The 20,392-nt window shown below is 39.8% G+C and overlaps 1 protein-coding gene across 2 annotated transcripts; it reads left to right on the top strand.

Annotated features, from left to right (window-relative positions):
- The first annotated feature begins 1,756 nt into the window (after nt 1–1,756).
- On the top strand, nt 1,757–19,565 carry LOC133109560 (myosin heavy chain, fast skeletal muscle-like). 2 transcript variants are annotated; one of them, XM_061218929.1, is made up of 40 exons: nt 1,757–1,794; nt 2,394–2,612; nt 3,616–3,759; nt 4,857–5,013; nt 5,342–5,369; nt 5,542–5,656; nt 5,744–5,836; nt 5,934–5,997; nt 6,079–6,177; nt 6,271–6,374; nt 7,008–7,146; nt 7,291–7,409; nt 7,589–7,738; nt 7,859–8,029; nt 8,119–8,425; nt 9,199–9,266; nt 10,154–10,241; nt 10,417–10,534; nt 10,835–10,958; nt 11,629–11,765; nt 12,205–12,460; nt 12,553–12,795; nt 12,886–13,062; nt 13,217–13,362; nt 13,468–13,558; nt 13,985–14,374; nt 14,463–14,589; nt 14,672–14,790; nt 15,053–15,249; nt 15,339–15,522; nt 15,654–15,819; nt 16,004–16,128; nt 16,307–16,615; nt 16,697–16,900; nt 16,996–17,121; nt 17,418–17,588; nt 18,037–18,141; nt 18,230–18,325; nt 18,553–18,684; nt 19,441–19,565. In XM_061218929.1, exons 2-40 carry the CDS (start codon nt 2,406–2,408, stop codon nt 19,459–19,461), a joined length of 5,817 nt encoding a protein of 1,938 aa, XP_061074913.1. In that variant the 5' UTR covers nt 1,757–1,794; nt 2,394–2,405; the 3' UTR covers nt 19,462–19,565. The 2 variants fall into 2 exon arrangements, with proteins under 2 accessions (XP_061074913.1, XP_061074912.1); XM_061218928.1 differs by having other exon boundaries at nt 9,196–9,266.
- Nucleotides 19,566–20,392: the final 827 nt, after the last annotated feature.

Genomic DNA, 20,392 nt, shown 5'->3' with positions numbered 1-20,392 from the left:
TGTGTTATTCCAAAGATCATGAAGTCTTATGCACTATTACAATAAGACTACATGGGTTATTACTAGGTAATACATACACATCCCTACATAACTGTGAATTTGGAGACAACAGTATTTACACCATTAAGCAGGTTAGCTGTTTTAGGGAAAAAATTAATAAACAGCCATTGTTTTTTGTAATTAATGCACACGGTGACAGCAAGAATTGAATTGTGTTGCATTTTTTCCATAGATTCTATTTTTCTTCATGGAATTTCAGGAGTACGCACTCAGCACAGTTGAACTGCATTTAACTACACTGTACTTTTTGTAAATATACAAGGCTGCCAGGACAGACTGTGGCTAGCAGTCTTGCAGAGCAATGCACGGTTGGCTCGAGCCTTCCCTGGTGATGGGAGTGCTTGATTGTGTCAGGATGACAGAGCCTCATAGTAACTGACACCTATAGCAGAGACCATGGTAATGAGTGCTGATAAATACATCGCGGCGATCCAAAATGGGGGAAAAGGCCTGGGGACTTTTTGTGAAAATCATAAAAATCAAATGGCTCAGGTGGAATTTTGATGATTGGTTATTTAATATGCAACTGTCTTGCAAGAAGAATGAACTAAATTGAACCTGTTTGAAAACATGCTGAAAACACAATCCCCTGATTATGTCAATCCACTGCTAATGAGGCATGTTAAAGGATATGCGCTTTCAGTAGCACACTGAAATCCATTCTTTATCAATGTGGATCTGTATAGTTTGTAAATTTTGTGGGAACAACCAAGGTCACAGAATTATTACTACAGCTACACTAGTCTCCCCCTTTCTTTGTGACAGGTCAACTAAAAAGGACATTATTTCTGTTCCTTAATTCAGCTACTGTATGCCATAAAGCAAGACTTGGAAAAAAATATATAATATATTGACTCTAATAAAAAGGTACATTTGTGCCATTAAAAATATATTCTCAACAAAAAAACCCCAAAAAATTAATGAATGAAATATTAACATGAAGTATTCTTTAATGTTTTATATCAGTATATTAAATAAGAGCTATTTGTTCACAAAGATGATGGTGATATTTCTGAACAAAGTAATGCACTTCAGAAGGAAAGTTTTATATTTTTTTTATTTCAATGAAATATTGTACAGAATACAGAATGTATTTTTGGGCATTCCAGTTTCCACCCATTCAAGTTCCTAGTAGTTCATTGTGAAGCCCCATGAAAAATTATTTTCAGAAAAAACTTTCCAGAAGATAAAAATATCATGGCTGCTGCTACAGGCAATTGGTAGCTAATAACAGGGTAAAAATCCATGACCAAATAGAGGGGTTGAGTTCTGCTGAGTGAAGACAAATCCCCCTCTATAAAAGATGCCACCCTCATACCCCCAGGGACTGACTGGCACCCTGCAAGGTGAGTGAGATTTACTGTGATATTGGAGCAGCTTACAATGTACAGTATGAAGCCCGAAGGGATTATTTGTGTAACATGTAGTAATACAAGAGAAAATAAAAATGCAGCAACATAATTGAATTCCTTGTTTGCCAAATAGAAATACCACAAACACAGATATAATATCAAATGTGTGGTAATTCCATTGAAATTACAGCAAGAATTAAATGAAAATATGTAGGGGTATCTCAAACATTTAAAAAAAAACTATTAAAAAAAGGTTGCTTTTGTTCCGTTTTCAAACTCAGCAAATGAGCGAATAGTTTAGCTAACATGTAATATTCTATTAATACTAAACCTATCTTTTTCAGCATTCAGAGACCACCTTTCTCTCTTGGCATCGAAAGAGGTAGGCCTCAACATAAATTGCTGCAACAGTCATGAAGGAATAAAGCCTTCTGTGCACCTTTGAGGACCCCACTTTCCAGAAAACTGCAGGATTAGTGACTGTTCCTTCCCATAGTCATCCAAGATATGGGTGGCCTGTAGCGTAGTGGTTCATGACTGGGATCCACAAGGTCGCAATAAGATCGTTGGGCTCTATAGCAAGGCCCTTAACCCTGCATTGCTCCAGGGGAAGATTGTCTCCTGCTTAGTCTAATCAACTGTACGTCGCTCTGGATAAGAGTGTCTGCCAAATGCCAATAATGTAATAAAAACAAAAGAGTGTGTGTCAGCTCAAAAGAAAAAAACACATATATATTATTTTCTGCCTAAAATATTTTCAACCCACTATACCTTTTTTTACTATTTCCTGGGCGTACATCTTCAAAATGCCAAGACTGGCAACGGATGCAGATGCTTTTCTGGTGGGGGTCTTGGTGATAGAAATTAACAAGAAAAAAGGCACCCTTCTGCAATGAACTCGTGGTTGTTTCAGTCTTTCGAGTCCATTAAGATATAATGTTGGATTCAGGTGCCTGATATTTACTTACTGTTTCTGCTCAGTAAACTGCCATCATGAGTACGGACGCGGAGATGGAGGTCTTCGGGCCGGCGGCCATTTACCTCCGGAAGCCTGAGAGGGAGAGAATCGAGGCCCAGAACACACCCTTTGATGCCAAAACGGCCTACTTTGTGTTTGAGCCCAAGGAGATGTACCTCAAGGGGAAACTCACTAGCAGAGAGGGGGGCAAAGCCACCGTTGAAACTCTGGAGGGGAAGCAAGTAAGTGCAGCTAATATGAATACAGTAAAGATAAAACTGGGTATTTTACTGATTTTACTGAAAGCTCCGGGTATGGAGGACTGGAAATTTATGAATAAATTAATAAATAGTGTTCTGCTTATGGCAAAGCTGGGAAGCCTTCACACTTACTACCCGCAGAGTCCTTTATTATAAATATTATGTTATATATTATATAATTATAATGAATAGAAATTGATGGATTCTGCCTGTGTTCCAGCTGTGCAAATAATCCCAGATAAGCCACTGGTAAATAAAGCGTAGCACCCCAGTGGTACTCTGCCTTGGTCTTGGGGACAGTTGGACAATGTTTGTTGAGCTTGGGGCACATTAAACATCGTGATGTTGTGCCCCACACACAAAATGACTAGTGTAGTCATTTAATTTTATATTATTAGTCATAGTAGATTTTGCAAGAAAACTGGTAGCTCAAGACAATTGGCTGCCATGAGCATTCATTTTCATGTGAAGATATAATTAACCTTACATCCTAGCAAGCTAGCTAGCTAACACAACAAATTAATCAATTGGATTATTTGTTCATAGTAGGTTTTAGCACTTAATTATTGAAGGAAAACTTTTAGATTAAATGTTAAAAATACTTGACATGAGAATCGTTCAGTTTTCTATTTTCTGCTGCCTGGTCAGAGTTCAGCACTGACTATGTGTCTATATATGTGTGCTTATTGTAAGTTGGTCTGCATAACAAAAGATACTGTGTGCCTCACTATATTGTTCATGCTTGAATCACCATTGGAAAACGTAGAGAGCAGCAATATCCTTTTGTTGTATGTACAGTGCGATGACCAGTATGAGTCAGAATGTAGGATTTATTCTCCTTGCTCAAGTACTGTGAAGGATTGACCTTCCTCAATATAAACCTTGAGTTATTCAGTTGCTTATTGTGACATAGCACAATTCCGGAATGCGCACCACTTTGGTAAAAAGCACAACCAACCCACCGCTTTAATTTTCTGTCTCACAGAAAATAACAGTCAAGGAGGATGATGTCCACCCAATGAATCCTCCCAAGTTTGACAAGATTGAGGACATGGCCATGATGACCCACCTTAATGAGCCCGCTGTGCTGTATAACCTCAAAGAGCGCTATGCAGCATGGATGATCTACGTGAGTTTTTCTCCAAAACACTTTAGCCCCTTCTGTAGCCCCCTACATTTTTGAGTGGATACTGATTGTTGTGACTATGGCTTGTAGGTTTAGGATCCACGGTGTTGGACAAATCGAGCCACACCCACAATGTTGGACAAATCCTATTCCAAATCTGATAATATCACCAAAATTAGCAAAATAGCAAGATACAAAATGGCGGTAAACCAAACAGAAATGTTATAGCGAGTTTCAGAGAGGAATAGTTGTTTGAATAGTCTTTATCTAAGGTATACTTGAAAAAAGCAAGCATGTGGTCTTAAACTGAGGGGTGGTTATGATGCAGTTGAATGTGTCTGCATTATCAACAACCAAAACCTTGCTAATGGTGTAATATTAGACTAGTCGGCTACTGCACAACAGTACACCCTCCTGGGTTACACATGCAGGGACACAGATAAACATGTGTAATACCACGGCATGGAAAAATAACTGACCACCTACAATACAATACGACATTCTGATTGACCGAGATGTGTCATTGCAATGCATTTCTAATTGATGCAAGTAGTCAGGTTATCATCGCCAACCAGGTAACAAAAAATATGTTACTGTAGGCTACATTTTCAGAAAGATAACCGTGGGAGATGTTTGAACATACAGTAATGTAACCAAGCATCTTAACTTGGCTATTTTAAAACATTTTAAGTAGAAAATGAACAAACTTTAACTGGTTGAAGCAAAGTTTTTTTTATCCCGTTACCATCATGTTTTAATTGATAAATTTGATAAATGTTGTCCATAGCTACATTACTTTGTAGCGTTACAAGTTTGCCGTGGTACAAGTGTGATATTACACAATGAACGAGTCATTTATGAGGAAATAACTGCCCGACAGGGTGATGCTAAGGTGTGAAGTGGAGGGTATTATTTACATACAAGATTACAATGGTGTATACTGAGCAGAAGTTATACTGTAGTTGCTTGAACATGGAGTATAGATGGTCTCTCCTTGTTTCAGAGAGCCTATAGAAAATATAGATAATGTATTCCTACTCTATGTATGAATATGTACGTTTCCATGCAGATAATTACTGTATCGACTGTCACTGTTTCAGACCTACTCTGGGCTGTTCTGCGTCACTGTGAATCCCTACAAGTGGCTCCCAGTGTACGATTCTGCTGTTGTGGAAGCATACAGAGGCAAAAAGAGAATTGAAGCACCACCCCACATCTTCTCCATCTCTGACAATGCCTATCAGTTCATGCTCACTGGTAAGAAATCTGTTTCAGCAAATTCAAAATCCTGCCTTGGTTGGAGTAATGACAAAATCACACTAATGCACAATCATAAATAAGAAATAAATGGTGCTTAGGAATGAAGAAACACAAGACTGCTGCAAGACTGATTAATTGAATATAGGAAGGGAGACCATTAGGGAATGGCAAACATTTATCAACACCCAAAGTAAAGGATACCACACATAGAAAAGAAAACCCCTTTAAAATGAATGTGTATTCACTGCAATTTTATTAATTCATTGTTATTAAATGTGGAATTCTATAATATCATGTGTAATATTTTCACTCTTTCCTGTTGCAGATCGTGAGAATCAGTCCATCCTGATTACGTATGTTCCTCCATATATTTCCATAAACTCAGAAATAGAACATTTTTGTAATGCACATTTTCAAGTATTCAACCTTGTTTCTCTTTGGTACAACCACTTCAATTGGCCAATTTAAACACAATTAAATGGGTTTTTAAATATAAAATGAAATATTCTCTGTGTTCATTCACAGTGGAGAATCTGGTGCAGGGAAGACTGTGAACACAAAACGTGTCATCCAGTACTTTGCGACAATCGCAGTGGCTGGAGGAAAGCAGAAAGCAGAGCAAACAGCTGGCAAAATGCAGGTCAGAGTGACTCTCTAGAAATGTGCAAATATCTTAGGAACATTAACTGTTGTAGCACATTTCTGAGGTGTCTGGTGTCTCCTGTAGGGATCACTGGAGGATCAAATCATTGCAGCGAACCCCCTGCTGGAGGCTTATGGTAATGCCAAGACCGTGAGGAATGACAACTCCTCCCGTTTTGTAAGTTTGAAGATATATTTAAAGTTCAAACCTCCTTATATTAACAGCGCTGAAATGTCGCATTTAATCCCAAAATTCAATTTTGTTAATCTTTCAGGGAAAGTTCATCAGAATCCACTTTGGGACAACTGGAAAACTGGCTTCTGCTGATATTGAAACTTGTAAGTGTAACCGATAACACGTTTCAGTTTAGGAAGGGATTCAAAAAACGTTTTTATGAAAATAAACATTTATTCCCACAGATTTGCTGGAAAAGTCAAGAGTAACATTCCAGCTGTCAGCTGAGCGCAGCTACCACATCTTCTACCAGCTTATGACAGGCCACAAACCTGAACTGCTAGGTGTGAAATCTGTCATTCTGCAACAGATTCATTCTGTGAATACCACTCACAATTTTCTGAAAAGTCTGTATAACTGATTATTGTGTTCTCCAGAGGCTCTTCTCATTACCACCAATCCATACGACTACCATATGATCAGCCAAGGAGAAATCTCTGTCAAAAGTATTAATGATGTGGAGGAGTTCATAGCCACAGATGTAAGTGATGTTTCTTCACCAACTCCTCTGGTTAACCTAAAATAAAGTTTTAGAAATGTGATGCATGTTAGAAAGTATTAGATTGAGTAATCCTTTTTGGAGAGCTTTTTGAATACTTTAGAGATTTATGAATAAAAAATACTCTCATATAAGTGAAGAAAACACACATGAAGCTAATTGTCATTACATTTTGTATCAAAAAATCTGTTTTAAGTTTTGTATTTGGAGAGATTTTGGGACACTTGAGGACATCTGGGTGCAGTTTTGGGAAAAGTAGTTTTCCTTGGAGTTGGTCCTTGACTTAGAAATCAAGATATTCAATGCTATACTATAAAAATATCAGGCGTTTTGCCATAATTTCTTGTATTTCAGTGTAACTTTTGTGTACACTGGATGTACATGCTCTGACATATGCATTTGTTCTGTCTCAAATGTCCGCATGGTAAGCGCCTCTTACCATGGTTGGAAATTTAAGTCTCCAACCATGAGTGTGCAGTAAATAGTTTTTGAGATAACACGGTCGACTGAATCCAGTCTCAGAACTCTTATGATTATGAAACATTGTGTACAATCTTAATATACAGTACTCTAGAAAATCCACAATAGTTTTGAACATTTTTGCTTTCATTATAGACTGCCATTGATATCTTGGGCTTCACTGGTGATGAGAAGATGGGGATCTTCAAGCTAACTGGTGCTTGTATGCATCATGGGAACATGAAGTTTAAGCAAAAGCAGCGTGAGGAGCAGGCTGAACCAGATGGCACTGAGGGTAAGTGCAACACATTGGCTCCGTTAATGCGCCAACTTCAAAGTAGCTAAGAGAATTATGCAATGGTTACGCTGATTAAGTTCTTTGTGGTTGATTATGATTTTAACATGTTGAATAATCACACCTTGATGCTCTTCATTTCAGTGGCAGATAAAATTTCTTACCTCATGGGCCTGAACTCAGCTGACCTGCTGAAATGTGTGTGCTACCCGAGAGTGAAGGTCGGAAATGAGTTTGTGACCAAGGGGCAGACTGTATCACAGGTAATGTATCTCAATGAAAAATATTATTGAATAATACTCTAATATTATAATATATAGTGAATGATACACTGTAATCATAGGAATTTACTTAAATGCATATCAAAAATATATTATTAAAAAAATAAAATTATAAAATATTCTGACAAGGCATTTATGACTTTTTCTCTTTATGTTATTAGGTCCACAACTCTGTTATGGCTCTGTGCAAATCTGTCTATGAGAAAATGTTCTTGTGGATGGTCTTTCGAATCAATGAGATGTTGGACACAAAGCAACAAAGAAATTACTTCATTGGTGTCCTGGATATTGCTGGATTTGAAATTTTTGATGTGAGTATCAAAAAAACCCTTTGCATGAAAGATCATTTCTAACTATTTCTAACTTCTAACTAAGATATACAGATTAAAAGAGTGTATCTTCTAAAAGTGTGTGTCTTCTCAAAATTTCAGTTCAACACCTTGGAACAGCTGTGTATCAACTTCACCAATGAGAAACTGCAACAGTTTTTCAACCACCACATGTTTGTGCTGGAACAAGAGGAGTACAAGAAAGAGGGAATTGAATGGACATTCATTGACTTTGGTATGGACTTGGCTGCCTGCATTGAGCTTATTGAGAAGGTATGTAAGATGTCCTTTATTATCGACAGACACAAACATGTTCTGTTACTCCTGATGTCTCCTCATGGAAATAATTCTGCCTTCACCAGCCAATGGGCATCTTCTCCATCCTTGAAGAGGAGTGTATGTTCCCCAAGGCTTCCGACACAACCTTCAAGAACAAGCTCTTTGATCAACATCTTGGCAAATCTATTGCTTTCCAAAAGCCCAAACCTGTCAAAGGAAAGGCTGAGGCCCACTTCTCCCTGGTGCACTATGCTGGCACTGTGGACTACAACATCAACGGCTGGCTGGACAAGAACAAGGACCCTCTGAACGACTCTGTGGTACAGCTGTACCAGAAGTCCTCAGTCAAACTGCTGGCTCACCTGTATGCAGCCCACGCTGGTGCAGACGGTAGTGCTGATTCATATTATGGGCCTTTTATATTATGGAAGGAAGGAAAGATGGATCTGATGTGCTTCTGCTCCAGCACAGTAGCAGGCTTCACAAGCCACTTTGTAGCAATGATTTAATTACATAAGTAGTATTTGCAATGGCTACAAGTGCACATATGAAAAAGCCCATGATTGTAAGTACACATGATGCTATGGCAAATCAATATTTTATTATGAGTATGGAGCGTAGGGGAGTCAGGTCAGTGTGCAGACCAATATGGATGACAAGTTCAGCTCATTTGACAAACTGAATCAGTCCAGGAGCTGCAATTTAATTTCAGTAGATACCATTTGCAGTGTGTTATCTACTGACTTTAAAAAGGATTTGTTCAAAAAGATTTGTTCTACTAATGCTGTCCGTCATATCGCTCAGGCTAGCCACAGTAGGTTCTGTGATATTTGCATGTTAAAGTTACCGTATTGTCTGGGAGTGTCTGGATGGGTTTCAAAAAGTTTTGCCCCATATTTAGGAAACGGCTACACTGATGGTGATTTTAAAAATGCCTACACACATAATTTAAGCATTTAATCCAAATAAGCTAAACTGAATATAGCATGACAGTGCTCCTTTAAAGAAGCTTGTTTTTAAATTTGTTGAAGCGCTATATAAATGTACTAGTTATGTATATCGCATTTTCATGTAGTTAAATCAAAATAAAAATGTCCTTCAAAATAGTATTAAAAACAAAGCTACAGTATAATAACAGTGCGTAATTTGTCTTATAAAAGCAGAGGCAAGCACCAAAAAGGCTGGCAAGAAGAAGGGTGGCTCCTTCCAGACTGTGTCTGCTCTGTTCAGGGTAACGTATGAACTTTTACAATTTTTTACAATTAACCAGAATACAAGTGAAATTAAGCTGCCAGCCAAGTTGGCAGTGGCTGCTGGCTGGGTTAAGGCACTGTTCTATTGCATGGACGGGCCCCGTATGGACTATGAGTCAAATGTAGTTAGCATGTCCACAAATGCCCTGAGGTGATGCACAGTTGGCTCTAGCCTCACCCCGAGATTTAATCTTTTTCTGAAAGCAATTCAAGATATTCACCAAACAATTTTGGCAGCTGTATGTGCCACAGGTTGCTGACTTGCATGAAGAAAAGATGGTCACAGACAAGTCAATGGATAGGGCAGACAATTGTGTTTTTGTGTATTGCACCGCATGGAAAACCATTAAGTTCGGTTTACAGTTATTCTTACCAAAATTGTGTAACTTGATGCTGCAAGTTACAGCTCAGTCGCAGATAGCATTAACTTTGAGGATGATTGCAACCAGCAAACTGCATTTGTCTCAAATTGATGAGTTGCATGATGCAAGCATACAATGAAACTATGAAATGCTTAATGCCAAATATAATTAATTTTACATGCAATGCTCATGTTATGCTACTGACAAGTGGTGTTTGATCTTCCGATTTCCAAAAGGTTGACAAATTTGTGGGACAAGGCATAAAGATTTTATCCCAGCAGAACAGTACACTACTTCAAAGGAGGCTTGTACTATTAAGCTTGCTGCTGGCATCCAGGGTTTGACAAGTGCTTGATAATAAATGATTGGCATTGTACAGAGAGTAAGGGAGTTCTACCAGGAAATTACCACCAGGAAATGAACAAAAAATGTAATATTCCTTCTCGTACAAGTTTACAATTTTTTTCTTTGATTATAATCCTTCCTCCAACCTCCGACCACAGGAGAACTTGGGCAAGCTGATGACCAACCTGAGAAGCACACATCCTCACTTTGTGCGTTGCTTGATTCCAAATGAAACAAAGACACCAGGTAAGGACTGTATTTAAGGCCTATCCCATCATTTGAATGTACAAATGACATTTTTATGAAAGTTATTGGCTAAAAAGACTGTATTCGGGTGCACTATCCTGCTTAAAAAGTATGTCACTATGTTTTTTTTGTATATCTTATGTAGATGTATTTAAAATGTTTTCTTTTTTTCTAGGTCTGATGGAGAATCACTTGGTTATCCACCAGCTGAGGTGTAATGGTGTGCTGGAAGGCATCAGAATCTGCAGAAAGGGCTTCCCCAGCAGAATCCTCTATGGTGACTTCAAGCAGAGGTAATTTATGCATGTCTTAAAGAGACACAATATTCTTGCAATTGGACAACAGTGCCACTGGCCCTGATGGCAGTTAGAAATGTTTGTTCAAGTCATGGGTCACTGCTGCACAGGGGCAGTAAATAAGGACATTCATGGTGTTGAAAGTGAACATTTGTAATCAGCTCAGTGAGTACATCTGAAAAAGTGAATAAATGCTCATAATTGTAATTGTTCACAATAATCCATTGCTGGCTATTAAGCAAGTACACTTCATAGAATGTTTTCCCATCACAAATGACTGTTTTTATTTTCTTTTAGATACAAAGTATTGAATGCCAGTGTCATCCCTGAGGGACAGTTCATTGACAACAAGAAAGCTTCTGAGAAGCTCCTGGGGTCCATTGATGTGGACCACACCCAGTACAAGTTTGGTCACACCAAGGTCAGGGAATGCTGCATCAGGGGCACCGATAGCATTTATCTGAATGATAATCGGTTCATAAGCCTATAATGTAATTTCATGAAATCAATGTTACTTCAACTGAGCAAGGGTTTGAAATAGGACATTTTACATATAGACTTACACTCACTGAGTACTTGATTCGGAACACCTGTACACATACTTATTAATGCGATTATATAATCAGCCAATTATGTGGCAGCAGTGCAATGCATACAATTATGTAGATACAGGTCAAGAGCTTCAGTCTATGTTAACATCAGTCATCAGAATGGGGAAAAAATGTGATCTAAGTGACTTTGTCCGTGGAATGATCGTTGGTGACAGACAGGGTGGTTTGACACTGCTGATCTCCAGGGATTTTCACGCACACTAGTCTCAGAAAACTAAAAACATCTAGTGAGCAGCAGTTCTTTGGGCAGAAACATCTTGTTAACGAGAGAGGTCTGAGGAGAATATTCAGACAGCTCTGGTATGCAGAAGAGCATCTCTGAACACACAACACATCAAACCTCTAAGTGGATCGGCTACAGCAGCAGAAGACTTAATAAGTCTAGTAAACATTGTGTTCCATCATCATATTTATCCGTGATGCATGATCCATGAATATTATGAATTAATATCTACTAAATATTTACAACATTTCCTCTAGGTGTTCTTCAAGGCTGGTCTGCTGGGTCTCCTGGAGGAGATGCGAGATGATAAACTGGCAATCCTGGTGACCATGACTCAGGCCCTCTGCCGCGGCTTCCTCTCAAGAAGAGAATTTACCAAAATGATGGAAAGGAGGTACATGTTGCTGTGCCATGCTATACCGTGTAACTGTAAACACAGGCGTTTTAATACTGTTCTGAGAAAGGTCAGGGTGGCTCATTAGGTAAAGACACTGTTCTAGTGTACGGTATGTGTATTGCTCCTAAATGGCTTTCTGTTAACATTGAAATACAGCACTGGAAAGAAATTAAGCCATTATCATTTTTATTATTTATTTATGGGTATAAACGTGTTATGTTTGCATTATCCAATGTTCGACAACACTGTATTTCTAGTATTTTGACATTTTAAATCAAATGGTCAATAGTTCATGAAAGAACAGTACAAGTTATATGTTACATACATACCCCCATAAACTGGGAAACTGCAAGTTTGATATGGTCCCTTAAGCTATATGAGCATCTATTTGCATTTACTTAAAATCTTTTTTTCATTGTGATCATGTTTTACACAGAGAGTCCATTTACTCCATCCAATACAACATCCGCTCATTCATGAATGTGAAACACTGGCCATGGATGAAGCTCTACTTCAAGATCAAGCCACTTCTCAGGAGTGCAGAAGCTGAGAAGGAAATGGCCAACATGAAGGAAGAGTTTGCCAAGTGCAAAGAGGATCTGGCAAAGGCATTAGCCAAGAAGAAGGAACTTGAGGAGAAAATGGTCTCTCTGCTGCAGGAAAAGAATGACCTGCAGCTGGCTGTAGCATCTGTAAGTTGGCCATGTAATTCACATATTGTCATAACAGTTATCACAAATTTCTTCCTGCTTAAGCATTTCATGAAATGTTGTATGTATTCAAGGAAAGTGAGGGCCTTGCTGATGCTGAGGAAAGATGTGAGGGACTCATCAAAGCGAAGATCCAGCTTGAATCAAAGCTGAAAGAGACTAATGAGAGACTGGAGGATGAGGAGGAAATGAATGCTGAGCTCACTGCCAAGAAGAGGAAACTGGAGGATGAATGCTCTGAGCTGAAGAAAGACATCGATGACTTAGAGCTCACCTTGGCCAAAGTGGAGAAGGAGAAACATGCCACAGAAAACAAGGTTCACACTTCATCAATAGAGTGCTTGTGTGTTTGTGATTTTTCTGAGACTTGACTTCTCTCTAACATGGTGTGACATGAATCCCTTTAGGTGAAAAACCTGACTGAAGAGATGGCCTCTCTGGATGAGACCATTGTCAAGTTGTCAAAAGAGAAGAAAGCCCTCCAAGAGGCACACCAGCAGACCCTGGATGATCTCCAGTCAGAGGAGGACAAAGTCAACACTCTGACCAAAGCAAAGACCAAGCTTGAGCAGCAAGTGGATGATGTGAGTAAAACATGAGGCCTCTTGAGCAAACTGTAAAACCTCTTGAGTAGATGATAAACCATAAAAGTCTGTATTGGCAAAAAAAAGCAGTGTCTATGAAAGTAATTTGTGTTGTATGCAGTTTTAATAAAACTTTGTTTATTCCCTACAATAGTTGGAAAGCTCTCTGGAACAAGAGAAGAAACTTCGCATGGACCTTGAGAGAGCCAAGAGAAAGCTTGAAGGTGATCTGAAACTGGCGCAGGAAACCATAATGGATCTGGAGAATGACAAGCAGCAGTCAGATGAAAAGATCAAGAAGTGAGGGAGGATGGGATTCAGTGAATGAGAGCAAATAAATGACAAAACTGCAAAGAAATCTCCCCAAAACTATTCTTCTAAATGTCTATTGTGCATTTTCCACAGAAAGGACTTTGAGATGAGCCAGCTTCTTGGCAGGATTGAAGATGAACAAACTATGGGAGTTCAGCTTCAAAAAAAGATTAAAGAACTCCAGGTATGTTTCAAAGCATAAAATATAAAAGTGCCATTTACAGTCCCCTCAAAACGTATTGGAACAGCAAGGCCAATTTCTTTGAGAGTTTAGAATTTCAGCCTTTATTTCCTGGCATTTAAAAGAGTGAAAGTAAATGACACTTAATATTTGATATCATATTCCTTGCTTGCCATAACTCCATCAACCCTACGAGCCATTGACATCACCAATGGTCTGATACAAGATGTGATATGTTCTAAGTTGTTTAACAAATCTAGATAAAAATACCAGGAAAGAAAAGCTGAAATTTGGATCTGTCATCTCATGTACATCTTTTGATCTCAAACTCAGTTGTCTTCAGTAGCAAAAACAAAGGAATTGACCTTGCTGTTCCAATACTTTTTGAGGGGACCCTTTGTCCTAAACCTACACTATTGTGTGCCACAGGCTCGTATTGAGGAGTTGGAGGAAGAAATCGAGGCTGAGCGTGCTGCTCGGGCCAAGGTTGAGAAGCAGAGGGCTGATCTCTCCAGGGAACTTGAGGAGATCAGTGAGAGGCTAGAAGAAGCGGGTGGTGCCACATCTGCTCAGATTGAGATGAACAAGAAGCGTGAAGCTGAGTTCCAGAAGCTGCGCCGTGATCTTGAAGAGTCCACCCTGCAACATGAAGCCACCGCTGCCGCCCTCCGCAAGAAGCAGGCCGACAGCGTGGCAGAGCTGGGAGAACAAATCGACAACCTTCAGCGCGTCAAGCAGAAACTGGAGAAGGAGAAGAGTGAATACAAAATGGAGATTGATGACCTCTCCAGTAACTTGGAGGCTGTTGCCAAGTCAAAGGTAAAGAGAAGGTTTGCATTACTTCGGAAGCGTAAGGTTTTTGTGAACATCAAAGCAGATTAACTCTAAACTAACTTTTGTCCAACAGGGCAACCTTGAGAAAATGTGCCGTACCCTTGAAGACCAACTCAGCGAACTGAAATCCAAGAACGATGAGCATTTACGCCAACTGAACGACACAAGTGCACATAAAGCAAGACTTCAAACTGAAAATGGTACATAAATCAAACATACATTTGAGATTAAACAATTTAATGTTGAAAAATATCAAGTTACACAATACAATTGTTCCCTCAGGTGAATTGGGTCGCCAGTTAGAGGAGAAAGAAGCTCTTGTTTCCCAGCTGACAAGAAGCAAACAAGCCTACACACAGCAGATTGAGGAGCTCAAGAGGCACATTGAAGAGGAAGTCAAGGTGACTGCTTAAAAAAAGCATGTAATCTTTCTAAGCACCTAATTTCACAAATAAAAATAGGGATTGTAACATGACATGATGTATCTGATTTACAACTGCCCTAGACATGTCAAGGCTATTAATTAATGATGGGCTCTCAACCTGTTCAAGCACTAGGATGGGACCCATGGTCTGGTATTATACTGAAACATCTCCAAAACACAGAAGCAGCAGAATCAATTGTATCCTTTATTTAATTTCTAACTTCTGCATTGACTTTAAGGCCAAGAATGCCCTGGCCCACGCTTTGCAGTCAGCCCGCCATGACTGTGACCTGCTGAGGGAGCAGTATGAGGAGGAGCAGGAGGCCAAGGCTGAGCTGCAGCGTGGAATGTCCAAGGCCAACAGTGAGGTGGCTCAGTGGAGATCCAAATATGAGACTGATGCCATCCAGCGCACTGAGGAGCTGGAGGAGGCCAAGTAACTAAACAGTTTTATATTATAGAACCACTGCATATCACACAATCAGAAAGAGTCTTGCAAACCAAATGAAATGCCACTCTCTACAGGAAGAAGCTTGCACAGCGTCTTCAGGAGGCAGAGGAGTCCATTGAGGCTGTCAACTCCAAGTGTGCCTCTCTGGAGAAGACCAAGCAGAGGCTGCAGGGTGAAGTGGAGGATCTCATGATTGATGTGGAGAGAGCAAATGCCCTGGCTGCCAACCTTGACAAGAAACAGAGGAACTTCGATAAGGTAAATCTAACCAAAGCTGGGCTCATTAACAGCTGCGTTGTATGTCACTATCAGGCTTAAAATGAAGATCAGCTGGTATTAATGGTGCTGGTACAAGTGGTATTAATGGCTGCGTTTTGTCTTTCATTCAGGTTCTGGCAGAATGGAAACAGAAGTTTGAGGAAGGCCAGGCCGAGTTGGAGGGAGCACTGAAAGAGGCCCGTTCTCTTAGCACTGAGCTCTTCAAGATGAAGAACTCCTATGAAGAGGCTCTGGACCAACTGGAGACACTGAAGAGAGAGAACAAGAATCTGCAGCGTATGTATACCTGGTGTAGACATTTGAGTATTCAAAACAATTCTTGTGACTGACTGAAAAAAATACACAATCAAAAGTGCTTAATGGTTATTGATGAAAACAGTAATCAGATGGATTGATGAAATGTGCTCTAGGAATCTTTGTCATTATAAGTATCAAATCGTTATTGAATGTGACCGTGCAGAGGAGATTTCCGACCTGACCGAACAGATTGGAGAAAATGGAAAGACCATTCATGAGCTAGAGAAGGCAAAGAAGACTGCAGAGGCTGAGAAATCAGAAATCCAGGCTGCCCTTGAGGAAGCAGAGGTGTGAATACACATTCAATATACACAAAAAATATTTATGTGCATTTTCTGGTCAGCTAATGGCGATATATTAATTTAATTTTCTTCTGTAATTCCATTCATTGTCCAATTAGGCATGAAGTTTACCTGTGAGTTCATATTTAGTGCAATCAATATTACTCTCTAAATAAATTTTTCAGGCAACACTGGAGCATGAAGAGTCCAAGATTCTCAGGATACAGCTCGAGCTCAATCAGGTCAAGGGTGAAATTGACAGGAAGTTAGCGGAGAAGGATGAGGAGATGGAGCAGATCAAGAGGAACAGCCAGAGGGTGATTGAGGCCATGCAGACCACCCTTGATGCTGAGGTGAGGAGCAGGAATGATGCCCTGAGAATCAAGAAGAAGATGGAGGGAGACCTCAATGAGATGGAGATTCAGCTGAGCCATGCCAACCGCCAGGCAGCTGAAGCCCAGAAGCAACTGAGGAATGTCCAAGGACAGCTCAAGGTATGTTTCTAAAATACCTGTGCTCAGCTCCTACATGTTCAGGCTTTCATACACAGTTCACTTAATTAATCTCTCTGTCAGGATGCCCAACTGCACCTTGATGATGCGATCAGAGGACAGGAGGACATGAAGGAACAGGTTGCCATGGTGGAGCGCAGGAACAACCTGATGCTGGCTGAGATTGAAGAACTGAGGGTTGCTCTGGAACAGACAGAGAGGGGCCGCAAAGTGGCCGAGCAGGAGCTGATCGATGCAAGTGAGCGCGTGGGACTGCTGCACTCCCAAGTGAGTCCATAAGGCATTACTTTCTCATTTTACCAAGCATGGTACAAATCTACAGGGTGAAATTACATCACAACCACCTGTCCCATTGTATCCAGAATACCAGCCTTATCAACACCAAGAAGAAGCTGGAAGCTGACCTTGTGCAGATTCAAGGTGAAGTTGATGACACCATCCAAGAAGCAAGAAATGCTGAGGAGAAAGCTAAGAAGGCAATCACAGATGTGAGTCATATAAGTTTTATCTGCATAATATTACCCCGTTTTTTTCATTTTTCATCTTGCCCAGAGCAAGTTATAAAGCTTACTTTTGCCTCTTCTGTAAATCACAGTTGGATTTTTCTCTTAACAGCTGAGGTTCATCCCCTTGCATAAGGGTACAATAGCAATGTCCTATGTGGGGACTGTGCAGTAAAACTCTACTGTACACCTACCCATCTATGAGCTTTGCCTGCCAAAAATAACATTGACCTTAAGGTGAAAATTATTTTTATAGAAAACTAAACTGTCTGAAACTGCAGGCTGCCATGATGGCAGAGGAGCTGAAGAAGGAGCAGGACACCAGCGCTCATCTGGAGAGGATGAAGAAGAACCTGGAGGTCACTGTCAAGGACCTGCAGCACCGTCTGGATGAGGCTGAGAGTCTGGCCATGAAGGGTGGAAAGAAACAGCTCCAGAAACTGGAAGCCAGGGTAATTTGTGATTGTGATACTCCAAGAAGGAAAATGGATACCTGAAATTAGTTCACCAAAATCATTCAAAATGGCATAACCAGCATTTTAAAAATACAGATTTTATTTTTTAATATAAGTGCTCTCAGTTGATATGAAACATGGCCAGGGGCCCACTGGTCAATGGGGTCCCTAGAGGTCAGCCTTTTAACCTGCACATAAGCGTTGTCCTCCGACTCATGTCTGTGCCCAACTCAACTGCTCATTGTTACTGCCTAAATAGCGAAGGCAGCTGCAATTACGCAAACACAAACACACACAAGAACACACACAAGAACACACACAACACACTTTGTTAATATGCAACTGGCCTACTACTGTATCTCTATAAAACTTTGAAAAGTAATTAGAAAAATCTATATTGTCTTGATGACCATATGGACCATACTGTGCCATACTGCTAATCAAGGTACGCGAGCTGGAAGGTGAAGTTGAGACTGAACAGAGACGTGGAGCCGAAGCCATCAAAGGTGTCCGTAAATATGAGAGGAGAGTCAAGGAGCTCACCTACCAGGTAAGGTTTCATACATCTTAACCCAAAACAGTGGACTAAACAACAGCCAGGCATGCTACCTCTTCTGAACCTGCTTTACCCTCTGCAGACTGAGGAGGACAAGAAGAACGTCCACAGACTGCAGGACCTGGTGGACAAACTGCAGCTCAAAGTGAAGTCCTACAAGAGGCAGGCTGAGGAATCCGTAAGTCAAATGCTCCATATTGAAGGGTAGTGTACGAAACACTATAATGCATTGTTAAGTAATGAATAGGTGTAAGAAGAACCGTTATTGTCTTCATTCTTTGGAGGATAGCTCTGGCAACTGCATAATTAGTTACGATAAACAGTATCATAATTGATTAATTCAATGTCTGCATTCAATTCAATGCAATCATTAACTCTGAAATATATTATCTTGCTCACTCACAGGAGGAACAAGCCAACACCCACCTGTCCAGGTACAGGAAGGTGCAGCACGAGATGGAGGAAGCGCAGGAGCGTGCCGACATCGCTGAGTCCCAGGTCAACAAGCTGAGAGCCAAGAGCCGTGACATTGTCAAGGTAATTTTTGTAACAAATTTTTTATACAAACTGTTTGTACATAAATGTAGGTTACGTGTTAATTGTAAGTATATACAGTCATGAAACATGTTCGTAGACTGCTAAATGTACTGTGCAAAACCGACATGTACATTTTTCTAGTAATGCTGTGTTCAAGATAACTCAACAACAACTGATTTAGAGGTCAGAAATTTAGGTTTCATTTCAGAGCTCCAGTTTGTCCGACCTGAGCGCTGGTGATGTCACAGTGAAATGGTGGCATTTGTAGTTTGTGGTTAGAAAGGAAAAGAGTTGATACCCCTGTTTCCATTATAATGCATATTTTAATCATTTGATATGTGTTGATATCATTCAAGTTTCCCATTCATCATAGCAATATGTGAAATTTAAAAGTTATGATATATATATTACATTAATGGCATTTGGCAGATGCTCTTATCCAGAGAGACATACAGTTGGTTAGACTAAACAGGAGACAACCCTCCCCTGGAGCAATGCAGGGTTAAGGGCTTTGCTCAGGGGCCCAACGGCTGGGCGGATCTTATTGTGGCTACACCGAGATTTGAACCACTGACCTTGCGGGTCCCAGTCATGTACCTTAACCACTATGCTACAGGCCGCCCAGGCAATTATGGTCAAAAATATTTAATATAGACACTTGAAATGTCCCAGTTATGAGTTGAACGCAGCATTAGACTTTATTACATTTTGTGATAACGATCATACATTCTAAAAGCTTTTCACATGTATTTTCAGGTGAAAGACATTCACGAGTGAAGGATGAAGTCCAGATGAGACGCAGCAACAAGCATTCATACAATATGAACTTCTTGTGAACTGTTCTCATGTAAGCCGTCAGTCAATAAAGTTTGCTGAGCATATCTTTCTCTTGAATTCTTTTTTTCCTTCCATTTTCACATCATCCTACATTTAAATATATGGGTAACTTAAAATAGACAGTGCCATGTACAGGGTTACTAATAGAAAGTAGCCTATTTGTTACTGATTGCATATACGGTATGCCCTATTGACATGGCTGTATGATAATTTTACCCAATAAATATTCTTATAATGTAAGATGATGTACCTGAACTGACACTTTTGGTTTTGGAGATATACCCAAGTGCATACATTTTTTTAGTAACCAGTACTTATTTTTTTCTCAAATAATAGGGCCTCTCAACTCATCAATATCATATCCAAAACTAAGCCTGACATTCTCTGATAGGGACAGGGCTGTATGATGAGTTATAAATTACATAAACCTGTTTAATCTGTAAAAAACTGACGATAGGGGGAAAAATGTCAAAATCACCTCAGGGTTCTAGGAAATTAATATGCCAAATTATTAAATATTCTACTGGGCTACACAAGTTAGGGTTGTCTGGACATGGCAATATAACTTTCATCATCCCCCAGGGAGGAAACAAATTGAAGAGTAGCACCTCTGCAATATCCCAGTTCCATATATTCCATTACTTAAATTACTCCAATCCTAAACCACTAATCCACTTATTCAACATGCATACAGTACAGACAGGTATGAAAAAACCCATCCGCTGAACCATGCCTTGCTTTACTGGGTGATACATCCTTAATAAGAGTTTGAGGCAGCAAGCTTTCTTTCATAAAAATAGCTGTAACTAACACATGTATAGCTCGCCACTGAAAAACTAGTATAATGCACCTATTATAATGATTTGTCTAC

Source organism: Conger conger, chromosome 14 (genome assembly GCF_963514075.1).
Source record: "Conger conger chromosome 14, fConCon1.1, whole genome shotgun sequence".
Lineage (NCBI taxonomy): Eukaryota > Metazoa > Chordata > Actinopteri > Anguilliformes > Congridae > Conger > Conger conger.
This window is presented reverse-complemented; position numbering and strand designations above follow the sequence as displayed.